Source organism: Sapajus apella, unplaced genomic scaffold, assembly GCF_009761245.1.
Source record: "Sapajus apella isolate SASKATOON/1434 unplaced genomic scaffold, GSC_monkey_1.0 scaffold919, whole genome shotgun sequence".
In the NCBI taxonomy this organism is placed as follows: domain Eukaryota; kingdom Metazoa; phylum Chordata; class Mammalia; order Primates; family Cebidae; genus Sapajus; species Sapajus apella.
Window position 1 is genome coordinate 4,416 of NW_022437845.1, and position 12,895 is coordinate 17,310.

The following is a 12,895-nucleotide window of genomic DNA, read 5'->3' on the forward strand; positions in this document are numbered from 1 at the left end:
GCCTTGAGAGCTGCCTTGAGGTCCCTAGCTTGATAATTCCACCACTAGTTGAAAGTGAATTTGCACTTTCTTGGTGTCTTGGTCTTTCAGATTGGAAGAATGACTATGGCTGGAGGCACATCATTTATTTTACTTTGAAATGTTTCTTAGACAATGTCTGAATAATAAAGGCTATTAAAAGAGAAATAAGCTATTTATAACAGTGTGGGAGAGAGTTTCTCTAGTGTTCAGCTTCAGAGGCAAAATATGAGATTAAATAATTTGTTTTATAACTGTATTGATTCTGTTCATTTTATTTTTCTGAATCATTATTATTTTAGGTGCCTTCTTTAATGTACTCTTAAGCTGGTGAAATTGGAATTTTACAATGGTCCTATCCAAACGAGTAAAAGTAAGGCCTTTGAATAGAATGTACCTTTAGTTTGGGTGTATATATAATCTTTTCAAGTTTAAATGGTCTTACTCTTTCATGTAAGATTGTCACTTTACCTCCTTTTTTTATTTTTTGAGACAGAGTCTTGTTCTGTCGCCCAGGCTGGAGTGCAGTGGCACGATCTCAGCTCACTACAACCTCTGCCACCTGGGTTCAAGTGATTTTCCTGCCTCAGCCCCCCAAGTAGCTGGGACTACAGGCGTGTGTCACCACCACACCCCGCTAATTTTTTGTGTTTTTAGTAGAGACGGGGTTTCACTGTGTTACCCAGGATGGTCTTGATCTCCTGACCTCATGATCCACTCTTCTTGGCCTCCTAAAGTGCTGAGATTACAGGCATGAGCCACCACGCCCGGCCTATCTCCTTATTTTGTGTAGCTTAGATATGCTCTTTGATTGGACTGCTAAACTAAGAATGGCAAAAATGAAGTGGGGAGACCAGACTGGTGGAGGAAAGGGTCCAGGATTTCCTTTTTGTACAGTTTTGCAGTGAAGTTTCTACCAACCCAGTAAGAGAGCATGTTCCTGTAATCAAGAAGCATCCAGCCTGCTTTCAAAGGCACGTGAGACATAAAGGAGATTATTTCCTTTTCCCCTTTGACTATCCCAAAGCTGGCGTCTTCTCTTTTTGGTTTGACTTTTCGTGGAATAAAATCCAATGAAATTAAACTACTTAAGACTGAGGGAAAATAAGTGGTAGGATGGTTTTTCACTTGTTTTTGTTGTTGTTTTAGTTTGTTGTCTGTTCTAAAATAATCCTGGAGTATATCACTCTGCTTTGGGACATGGATGGTTTTGGAATAGCCCAGCTCCACTCTTCTTAGCATCTGACTTCATGTTGTGATCAGCTCTGACTTTGAGAAAGTAAAGCTGAGCTTTTAGAGGTAGTAGTGCATAGCATTGGTAACTCAGAATGTTGCACAGAAGAGTCAACCTTGAGGATTTAGTTCTTTTTTTCTTTTCTTTTTTGACACGGAATCTCGCTCCGTCACCGAGGCTGGAGTGCAGTGGCATGATATCGGCTCTCTGCAACCTCTCCCTCCTGGGTTCAAGCGATTCTCCTTTCTCAGCCTCCTGAGTAGTTGGGATTTCAGGCACCCGCCACCACACCCGGCTAATTTTTTATATTTTTGGTAGAGGTGGGGTTTTACCATGTTGGCCAGGCTCGTCTTGAACTCCTGATCCCAAGTGATCCACCTGCCTCAGCCTGCTAATGTGCTGGGATTACAGGCATGAGCCACCGCGCCTGGCCAGGATTTAGTTCTAAACCTCCCAAGTAGCTGGGATTACAGGTGCCCACCATCACACCCAGCTAATTTTTGTATTTTTAGTAGAGACAGGGTTTCACCATGTTGGCCAGGTTGTTCTTGAACTCCTGACCTCAAGTGATCCACCTGCCTAGGCTTCCCAAAGTGCTGGGATTACAGGCGTGAGCCACTGTGGCCGGCCAGGATTGAGTTATTGAAAAGCAGAAATGGTAATAGTCATGAGTTCGTAGGCTAGGTATTCACTAAAAAGAAATAATGGAGACTAAAGATTGGACAGGACAGATTTCCATGTGATACCACTGTGGAAGAAAAGGCATAGATCAGTCAGTAATGCTTGCCTTTTTCTTTGGTCTATTTCTGTAGCAAAAAAGAAATTCCTGTGTTTAACTTTACCATCCATGAGATCCACTGTCAAAGGAACATTGGTATGTGTCCCATCTGCAAGGAACCATTTCCCAAATCTGACATGGAGACTCATATGGCTGCAGAACACTGTCAGGTGAGCCACCAAGTACCCAAATGTTTATGCATGTGTTATATTTGCTGTTGTTCATAAATGTATTCCATTTGCTATTGTGCAATAACAAATGAGCATATTGTCACAAAGCCAATTTATTGATTCTCATTTCTTACTCTAGGTGACCTGCAAATGTAACAAGGAGTTGGAGAAGAGGCTGTTAAAGAAGCATGAGGTTAGTCCTCTTGCACTATGGAGTGAGTTACTATGGGACCAGTCCTACTGAGATTACAGAGCCACATGCAAAGCAGAAAGCCAGTCTGGTTGAGTCTTAGTTCTCCAGGAGTTCACATGCATACTGTCTCTCAAAGCCTGTTTAAAGCCTTGACTATGTGACTGCTGCCAGTTTCGGCTACCTGGCTGTTGGAACTCCCTTGTGTATATTGAGACTCCCAAAGTGTCTCCCTTTGGAACTGAGCCTATCATTGCTGATGGGGTTTGTTTATTGGCAGCCTCACTGAATATGAAGCCAGCCCTGGGGTTGCCAGTATGGGATAACCTCTTTAGCACACAGCCTGCCTTAAATGTTGTCATTGCATTTTAAATTCTTGAGCACATGGATAACATGCTATTTAATCTGAAGAACTTCCTTAGCATTTGGTGAGAGAGAATAGAGTATTATTTGCTCGCTTATTGAGATAAATAAAACTGGCCAAAGGATTTTTTTTTTTTAAATACAGACAGGGTCTTGCTGTGTTGCCCAGGTTGGTCTTGAACTCCTAGGTTCAAGTGGTCCTCCTGCCTCGGCCTGCCAAAGTGCTAGGATTACAGGCATGAGCCACTGTGCTCAGCCCAAAGTTGTACTTTTTTTTTCTCACTCTGTTGCCAGGCTGGAATGCAGTGGCACTATTTCGGCTCACTGCAACCTCTGCCTCCTGGGTTCAATCAATTCTCCTGCTTCGGTCTCCCGAGTAGCTGGGACTACAGATGCAAGTCACCACGCCTGGTGACTTTTTTCTATTTTAGTAGAGACGGGTTTTCACCATGTTGGCCAGGATGGTTTCAATCTCCTGACCTCATGATCCAGGCACCCTGGTCTCCCAAAGTGCTGGGACTACAGCTGTGAGCCACCACGGCTGGCCTAATTTTTATATTTTTAGTAAAGGCAGGGTTTCACCATGTTGGCCATACTGGTCTTGAACTCCTGACTTAAGTGATCCACCCGCCTCAGCCTCCCAAAGTGCTAGGATTACAGGTGTGAGTCACTGTGCCCGTCCCAGTTTTTTTTTTGTTTGTTTTTAAATTAAAAACTTTGAGACAGGGTCTCACTTTGTCACCCAGGCTAGCATGCAGTGGCATGATCATAACTCACTGCAGCCTCAAATTCCTGGGTTCAAATGATCCACTCACATAGGTGAGACTACAGGTGTCAGCCACTATGCCTGACTAATTTTATTTATTTTTGTTTTTCATAGTGTTGAGGTTTCTCTATGTCGCCCGGGCTAGTTTTGAACTCCTGGCCTCAAGTGATCCTCCCTCCTTGGCTTTCAAAGTGCTAATATTACAGGCATGAGCTATGGCACCTGGCCAGAACTGGTCAACATTGAATGCGTATGTTAATTCTCTAATTTAAAAATTGGAGAAAATTCACCAATTTAAAAATCCAAACGCTGTTTATGTGGTAGTTATACAAGAGTGGATATATATATATAAAAATTCACCAAGGTATGTACTTAAAAGATTTATGCATTTCATTCTATGTGCTTCAAACTGTAACAACTTTATTTTATAAATTTATAATTAAATTACCCTTAATTTAAAAGATAATTCATGGCAGGCTACAGTGACTCATGCCTGTAATCCAAGCACTTTGGGAGGCCAAGGTGAGAGGACTGCTTAAACCAAGGAGCTCAAGGCCAGTCCAGGCAGTATCATGAGACCCCCATCTCTACAAAAAATTTAAAAATTAGCTGGGCATGGTGGTCCATTCCTATAGTCCCAGCTGCTTGAGGGGCTGAGGTAGGATATTGTTTGAGCCCAGAGATTGAGGCTACAGTGAGCTCTGTTTGTGCCACTACATTCCAGCCTGGGGGACAAAGTGAGACCCTGTCTCAAAAAAAAAAAAAAAATAATAATAATAATTAAAAGGCCAGGCTCAGTGGCCCATGCTTGTAATCCCGGCACTTTGGATCACCTGAGGTGAGGAGTTCGAGATCAGCCTGGTCAACATGGTGAAACCCCATCTCTAACAGACACTGGCTGCCAAAAAGAAGAAAAAAAACAACCCTGTCTCTACTAAAAATACAAAATTAGCTGGGTATGGTGGTGTATGCCTGTGATCCCAGCTACTTGGGAGGCTGAGGCAGGAGAATTGCTTGAACCAGGGAGGCAGAGGTTGCAATGACCAGAGACTGTGCCATTGCAATCCATCCTGGGCAACAAGTTCAAAACTTCATCTCAATAAATAAATAAATAAATAAGGTAATTCATATTTGTTGTAGAAAATTTGGAAAATAGCATAAAAAGAGAATAAGAACCATTCATAACTCTAGAACTTAGAGAAAAACATCTCTTAAATACCTTGGCACTCTGACTTTCATTATTTTTTTTCTAAGCATTTGATGTATGTTTTACTAGGCATCATCAGCCTGGGGGGTTATGATTGAGGTCACATTAACAATAATAGTGTTTCTCTGCCTCTAGTATCTGCCTGCTGTGTAAAACAACCTTTAATAAACTTTCCTTCTCCTAGGTTCTCTCTCAGCTATTTCTAGGAGTCCCACAGTGATATACCAATTATTACACATGTACCAGGTACAAAGTGTTCCCTAACAGTCCTGCTAGTCAGTATGACAATTTTAGACCAGAGATTGCCTATCTATAATTTTTACTTTATTTGCTGTTTTGGTAAGTTACTAGCACTTTTTTCTTTTTCTAGCAATCCATTCCTTCAACACAGCACTTCTTAGGGTTGTTAAGAAGGTGCTATATTACATGGTATGAATGAGCAATTATTTGTTTCTTTCCTATTGAGTAATTTAAATCAGTGATTTTTTTTTTTTCCTATTGAGAATTTGTTGGATTTTTTTTTTCTTTTTTTTTTTTAAGACTGAGTCTCACTCTGTCACCCAGGCTGTAGTGCTCACTGCAATGTCCACATCCCAGGTTCAAGTGATTTTATCTATCCTGCCTCAGCCTCTTGAGTAGCTGGGATTACAGGTGTGTGCTACCATGCCCAACTAATTTTTTGTTTATTGAGTTAGAGTTTCACTTTTGTTGCCCAGGCTGCAGTGCGATGGAGCAATCTCAACTCACTGCAACCTCTGCTTCCAGAGCTCAAGTGATTCTCCTATCTCAGCCTCTTGAGTAGCTAGGATTACAGGTGCCTGCCACCACGCCTGGCTAATTTTTGTATTTTTGGTAGGCATGGGTTTCACCATGTTGGCCAGACTGGTCTCGAATTGCTAACCTCAAGTGATCTGCCTGTCTTGGCCTCCCAAAGTGCTGGGATTATAGGCGTGAGCCACCATGCCCAGCCCGAAAAGCTCTTTTATTTAAAAAAATCACTGATTTACCAGGAGCAGTGGCTTACACCATAATCCCAGCACTTTGGGAGGCCAAGGCAGGTGGATCACTTGAGGCCGGGAGTTCAAGACCAGCCTGGCCAACGTGGTGAAACCCTACTCTACCAAAAATATAAAAATTAGCAGGGAGTGGTGGCATTCACTTGTAGTCCCACCTACTCGGGAGGCTGAGGCAGGAGAATTGCTTGAACTTTGGAAGTGGACGTTGCATTGAGCTGAGATCACACCGCTGTACTCTAGCCTGGGTGACAGAGTGGAAAAAAATAAGCTTTTGAAAAAAAACCTTTCTCAATCGGCATTGTATCTACATGATATAGAATTTTATTTTTTAATTTTAATTTTTCTTTTATTATTTTTTCAGACAGGATCTCAAGGCTGTAGTGCAGTGGTGTCATCATGGTTCACTACAGCCTGGGCTGTAGCGATCCTTCCACCTCAGCCTCCCAGGTATCTGGGACCACAGGCATGTGCCATCACGCCAAGCTAGGTTTTTTGTTTTATTTTTTATTTTGTAGAGACAGGGTCTCCTTATGTTGCCCAACTTGATCTCGAACTCCTAGGCCCAAGCGGTCCTCCTTCCTTGGCCTTCCAAAGTGCTAGGATTATAGGTGTGAGCCACTGTGCCCAGCTGATATACAACTTTAAAGCCAAAAAAGGATATATGTAAAAATCATGTCTCTTTACCCCTGTTCCTCAGCTACCTAAGTCCTTTTTCTTTTCTTTTCTTTATTTTTTGAGACGGAGTCTTGCTCTGTCGCAATCTCGACAGAGCAAGAGTGCACTGGCATGATCTCAGCTCACTGCAATGTCCGCCTCCTGGGTTCAAGTGATTCTCCTGCCTCAGCCTCCCGAGTAGCTGGGACTACAGGTGAATGCCACCATGCCCTGCTAATTTTTGTATTTTTCGTAGAATGGGGTTTCACCATGTTGGCTAGGATGGTCTTGATCTCTTGACCTCGTAATCTGCCTGCCTCAGCCTCCCAAAGTGCTGGGATTATAGGTGTGTGCCACTGTGCCTGGGCTACCTAAGCCCTTTTGATCAATTTATTGTGTTTTCTGTAAGAGGTAATTCATGCATATACAAACAGTGCTGAAAATGTTGGAGTAGCATTTGGAATAGAACTTTAGTTTTTTTTTTTTTTGAGACAGAGTTTCACTCCTATTGTCCAGGATGGAGTACAATGGCATGATCTTGGCTCACTGCAACCTCTGCCTCCTGGGTTCAAGTGATTCTCCTGCCTCAGTTTACCAAAGAGCTGGGATTACAGGTGCCCGCCACCACATACAGCTAGTTTTTAGTTGTCGTCGTCGTTTTGAGACAGAGTTTTACTCTTGTTGCCTGAGCTGGAGTGCAGTGGTACGATCTTGGCTTATCACAACCTTCACCTTCAAGCAATTCTCCTGCCTCAGCCTCCTGAGTAGTTGGGATTACAGGCAGACACCACCATGTCCAGCTAATTTTGTATTTTTAGTAGAGCTGGGGTTCTCCATGTTGGTCAGGCTGGTCTGAAACTCCCCACCTCAGGTGATCTGTCCACCTTGGCCTCCCAAAGTGTTGGGATTACAGGCGTGAACCACTGTGCCCTGCCTAATTTTTGTATTTTTAGTAGAGATGGGATTTCACCAAGTTGGCCAGGCTGATCTCGAACTTCGGACCTCAGGTGATCCACTCGCCTCGGCCTCCCAAAGTGCTGGGATTACAGGTGTGAGCCACTGTGCCTGGCCAATTTTTTTTTTCTTTCTTTTTTTTTTTTTTTAATTGAGATGGAGTCTTGCTCTGTCTGTCATCCAGGCTAGAGTGCAGTGATGCAATTTTGGCTCACTGCAACCTCTGCCTCCCAGGTTCAAGTGATTCCTGTGCCTCAGCCTTGGAAGTAGCTTGGATTGCAGGCATGTGCCACCACATCTGGCTAATTTTTCTATTTTAATAGAGATAGGGTTTCACCATGTTGGCCAGGTTGTCTTGAACTCCTGACCTCAGGTGATCCGCCCTCCCTGGTCTCCCAAAGTGCTGGGAATGCAGGCATGAGCCACCGTGCCTGGCAATTTATTTATTTATTTATTAGACAGTTTTACTCTGTTGTCCAGGCTGGAGTGCAGTGGAGTGATACTGTCTCACTGCAACCTCTGCCTCCCAGGTTCAAGCAATTCTTCTGCCTTAGCCTCCCAAGTAGCTGGGATTATAGGCATGTACCACCACACCTGGCTAATTTTTGTGTTTTTAGTAGAGTCGTGGTTTCACCATGTTGATCATGCTGGTCTTGAACTCCTGATCTCAAGTGATCTGCCTGCCTTGGCCTCCCAAAGTATTGGAATTACAGGCGTGAACCACCATACCCGAGCTAATTTGTTTTTTGAGTTTCTCTCTGTTGCCCAGGCTGGAGTGCAGTGACACGATCTCAGCTCAGTGCAGCCTCCACCTCCCGGGCTCCAGTGATTCTTGTGCTTCAGCCTCCTGAGTAGCTGGGATTACAGGTGTGTGCCACCATGCTCAGCTAATTTTTTTTTTTTTTTTTTGAGACGCAGTTTCACTCTCACCCAGGCTGGAGGGCACTGAAGTGATCTCGGGTCACTGCAACCTCCGCCTTCTGGGTTCAAGTGAACCTGCTTCAGCTTCTTGAGTAGCAGGGATTACAGATGTGCACCATCACGTCCAGCTAATTTTTTCATATTTTTAGTAGAGATGGGGTTTTGCTATGTTGGCCAGGCTGGTCTTGAACTCCTCCCCTCAAGTGATCTACCCACCTCAGCCTGCCAGAGTGCTGGGATTACAGATGTGAGCCACTGTGCCTGACCCAAATTTAATTTGTAGGAAAAGAAGTTTGTGCTCTTTGGCAGGTGGTTATAAAGTATCTAAAGTTTTGAAATGTTACATTAAAGTTCTAAGTTTAAGCTTTCTTTTTTTTGGAATGAGCATGTCATAGTAACATATTTTATATCTTTCTAATGTTTTTAGTGCTTTAGTGACAGTTTCCAATTAAGTATAAAGGTTTTGCCCTTCATTTACTGAGTCTGTTTACACCTTTTGGGTCATTGTCATTGGTGATTCTTGGTTTATTTGGTCCATTTAAAGCCTGTGCTAATGGCCAGACATGGTAGCTTATGCCTGTAATCCCAGCTCTTTGAGAAGCCGAGGTGGGCATATCACTTGAGGCTGGGAGTTTGAGACCAACCTGGCTAATGTGGCGAAACCTTTTCTCTGCTAAAAATACAAAAAAAATTAGCCAGGTGTGGTAGCATGCACCTGTGGTCCCAAGCTACTTAGGAAGAAGAGGCAGAAGAATTGCTCGAACCTGGGACGTGGAGGTTATAGTGAGCCGAGATTACACCATGCACTCCACGCTGGGCAACAGAACAATACTCTGTGTCAAATAATAATAATAATAAAGCCTGTGCTAAATACAAATATGAAGGTTAGAGAAACCTGTGTCTTTCTAAAGTGCAATTTTTTTCCCTCATTGTTAGGTACTTAAGACTGAATTGGAGTAGTAGTTAAGGGACATTGGTGGAGCTTTGACAAACATCTGAATTGCTATGATTCTTGTTATTTGCTCCTGGACTTCTCTGGCTGGTTTTAGATAACTTAGTAATGGGTGTACAAAACCATATGATAGTTGGGATGGCTGAATAGGCTCCCTCTAAGATTTTATTTTCCTTTGTAGAGGAAAATAAAACACAATAGAACTACCAACCAAAGGAACGTTACAGCCCAGGTTTCAAATTTTTTTTCATTTGTTCTTGTGGCAAGAACAAAAGCAGAAGCTATGACTCTTAAGTGTTAAATACATAAAAAAACATGGCACTTTGAGAAGCCAAGGCGGACAGATCATGAGGTCAGGAGATTGAGACCATCCTGGCCGGCATGATGAAACCCCGTCTCTGCTAAAAATACAAAAATTATCTGGGTGTGGTGGTGCGCACCTGTAGTCCCAGCAATTTGAGATGCTGAGGCAGGAGAATCCCTTGAACCTGCGAGGCAGAGGTTGCAGTGAGTTGAGATCATGCCACTGCACTCCAGCCTGGCAGCAGAACCAAACTCTGTCTCAGAAACAAACAAAAAAAACATGGCATGAGAATCTAGGGTTGGAAGAGATGATTGAAGTAGATACTTTTTGCTTTTCCTACCCTATACTAAAACATGCCTTTCCTAGATATGCATATTAACTGCCTCATTCCTCTCTTTTGTAGGAGACTGAGTGCCCTTTGCGGCTTGCTGTCTGCCAGCACTGTGATTTAGAACTTTCCATTCTCAAGCTGAAGGAACATGAAGATTATTGTGGTGCCCGGACAGAACTATGTGGCAACTGTGGTCGCAATGTCCTTGTGAAAGATCTGAAGACTCACCCTGAAGTTTGTGGGAGAGAGGGGGAGGAAAAGAGAAATGAGGTTGCCATACCTCCTAATGTGTATGATGAATCTTGGGGTCAGGATGGAATCTGGATTGCATCCCAACTCCTCAGACAAATTGAGGCTTTGGACCCACCCATGAGGCTGCCGGGAAGGCCCCTGAGAGCCTTTGAATCAGATGTTTTCCACAATAGAACTACCAACCAAAGGAACATTACAGCCCAGGTTTCAATTCAGAATAATCTGTGTGAGTTGTGATTGGGATTAGGGAACTGGAATGATCCCAAGGCAAATGGGAACAGGGCTTTGGGGCCAGATAGGTTTTGATTATAGAAACCCGCCCATAGCTGGGTAACACTGGAAGAATACCTAACTTTACTATAAAATGGAAATAACCTCTCTTGGATTATAGTTCGGGCTCAAAATGGTGAGAATGATGACAGTGTTGTAAATAGCCAACACATATACAGATTGAGTATCCCTTATCCAAAATACTTGGGGCCAGAAGTGTTTTAGCTTTTGAAGTATTTGCATTGTACATACTGGTTGAGCATCTCAGATCTGAGAATCTGAAATACAAAATGTTCCAGTAAACATTTTCTTGTTGTTGTTGTTGTTGTTTTTGTTGTTTTGAGACAGAGTCTCAGTGTTGTTGCCCAGGCTGGAGTGCAGTGGTGTGATCTCGGCTCACTGCAACCTCCTCAGTGAGCATTTTCTTTGAGAGTCATATTGATGCCCAGAAAGTTTTGAATTTTGGATTTTTGGATTGGTATATTCAACCTGTATCTTATTTCCCTCAGGCATATACAAAGTGCCTTACATGTATTAACTCATTTAATTTCTCTCGTTATTTGAAGGTAGGTAAATTTGAAGGTAGAACTGAGATTTAAATTCAGGTAATCTGACCTCGTGCTTTAAACCATTCCATAATGCAGAAAATAAGTATAAAATGTTTAGCACAGTGCCTGTCTCATAATTATGGCTCAGTAATATTGCTTAACAATACAATTAGAACTTAGCAGCTAGTAGAAACCCCACATAGATAGAAAAAAAAAAGAAAACAAAATAACAATACAATTAGAATAATAATGGAGCCTTTTCACATGGCAGACTTTAATGTTCAGAGCTAGGAGACCCAGAGAGTGCAGACAGCTAGTTGAGCTTGGTCATTTTTGTTCTGTCCAGACGTCTGTAAACCTTGACTATTTGCTAGACATGGACTTGACTTGAGGGTGGTAACATTTTTAATGTATCTTGAATGCTGGGTTTTTTTTTTTTGTTTTTGTTTTTCAGTTGAAGAACAAGAGAGGCAGGAAAGGAATAGAGGCCGACAGCCCCCCAAAGAGGGTGGTGAAGACAGTGCAAACTTGGACTTCATGTTGGCTCTAAGTCTGCAAAATGAAGGCCAAGCCTCCAGTGTGGCAGAGCAGGACTTCTGGAGGGCCGTATGTGAGGCAGACCAGTCTCATGGCGGTCCCAGTTCTCTGAATGACATAAAGGGTAGGCTTGCTTTTTCCGTACTAGCTTCTTTCTCTACAGTTTTTGTAAGTTTTAGGTTATACAATTGAAAGATTTTAATGAGATAGAATTTGCCTTATTCTTTTTCTTTTCTTTTTTTTTTTTTGGCAGGGGGATAGTTTTGCTCTGTCGCCCAGGCTGGAGTGCAATGGCATCTTGCCTCATTGCAACCTCTGCCTCCCAGGTTCAAGTGATTCTGGTGCCTTAGCCTCCTGATTACCTGGGATTACAGGCGAACACTTGAACTGAGAAGGTGGAGGTTGCAGTGAGCTGAGATTGGGCCACTGCATTCCAGCCTGGGTGACAGAGAGAGACCTTGTCTACAAAAAAAAAAGGCTATAAAGGACATTATTGTGTAAGTAGTGAACTTACATCAAATTTCCTGAGAATGACATTTGTATTGTTTACATAGGAGAAAGTAATGCCCTTGTTCTTCAGAGACACATGATGAAGTACTTAGGAGTAAAATGTTATGTATTCAGACTTAATTAGTTCAGGGGGAAAAAATACATAAAAGTAATGTGAGGAAATATTAAACTTTGTGACTATAGATGAGGAGTATATGGGTATTTGCTATACTATTTTGAAAATTTTTTTTTTCTTTTGGGAGAGTTTCACTCTTGTTGCCCAGGCTGGAGTGCAATGGTGTGATCTCAGCTCACTGCCACCTCCACCTCCTGGGTTCAAACAATTCTCCTGCCTCAGCCTCGAGAGTAGCTGGGATTACAGGCATGCGCCACCACGCCCAGCTAATTTTTTTGGATTTTTAGTAGAGATGGGGCTTCACTATGTTGGCCAGGCTGGTCTCAAACTCCTGACCTCAGGTGATCCACCCACCTCAGCCTCTCACACTGCTGAGATTACCCGAGCCCAGCCGTTCTGGATAATTTCTTATCTGTCTTCTAGTTCACTGATTTTCTCCTTAATAATTTCTAATCTGTTGTTTAATGTGTCCATTAAGATTTTCACATTAGTGATTTTATATTTTATTTTGAGTTCTGTTTGATCCTTTTCCTCATTGTACCTACTGATTTTTAAAATAGTCTTTTGTTGGGTGACAGAGTGAGACTCTGTCTCAAAAAAAAAAAAAAAGTGCAAGCCAAAAGCTTGATTTAAAGTTACCCCTATTGTTAGTATCCCTATGTGCCTGACTGAGACACACACACACACACACACACACACACACACACACACACACACACACACACACACACACACACACACACTAGTTCCGCGGGCTCAAGCCTGTAATCCCAGCACTCTGGGAGGCCGAGGCGGGTGGATCACG

General features: G+C 42.8%; 1 protein-coding gene across 1 annotated transcript in view; it reads left to right on the forward strand.

Annotated features, from left to right (window-relative positions):
• Window positions 1-2,064: 2,064 nt before the first annotated feature.
• Window positions 2,065-12,895, forward strand: part of LOC116546454 (TRAF-type zinc finger domain-containing protein 1) — a gene marked incomplete at its 5' end in the record, with an annotated part of 17,004 nt that continues 6,173 nt past the window's right edge. Inside the window, 4 exons of the mRNA XM_032272711.1 lie at window positions 2,065-2,200; window positions 2,340-2,393; window positions 9,931-10,336; window positions 11,383-11,589. Coding sequence (XP_032128602.1) covers window positions 2,065-2,200; window positions 2,340-2,393; window positions 9,931-10,336; window positions 11,383-11,589 — 803 coding nt within the window. The remainder of the gene's footprint in view (window positions 2,201-2,339; window positions 2,394-9,930; window positions 10,337-11,382; window positions 11,590-12,895) is intronic.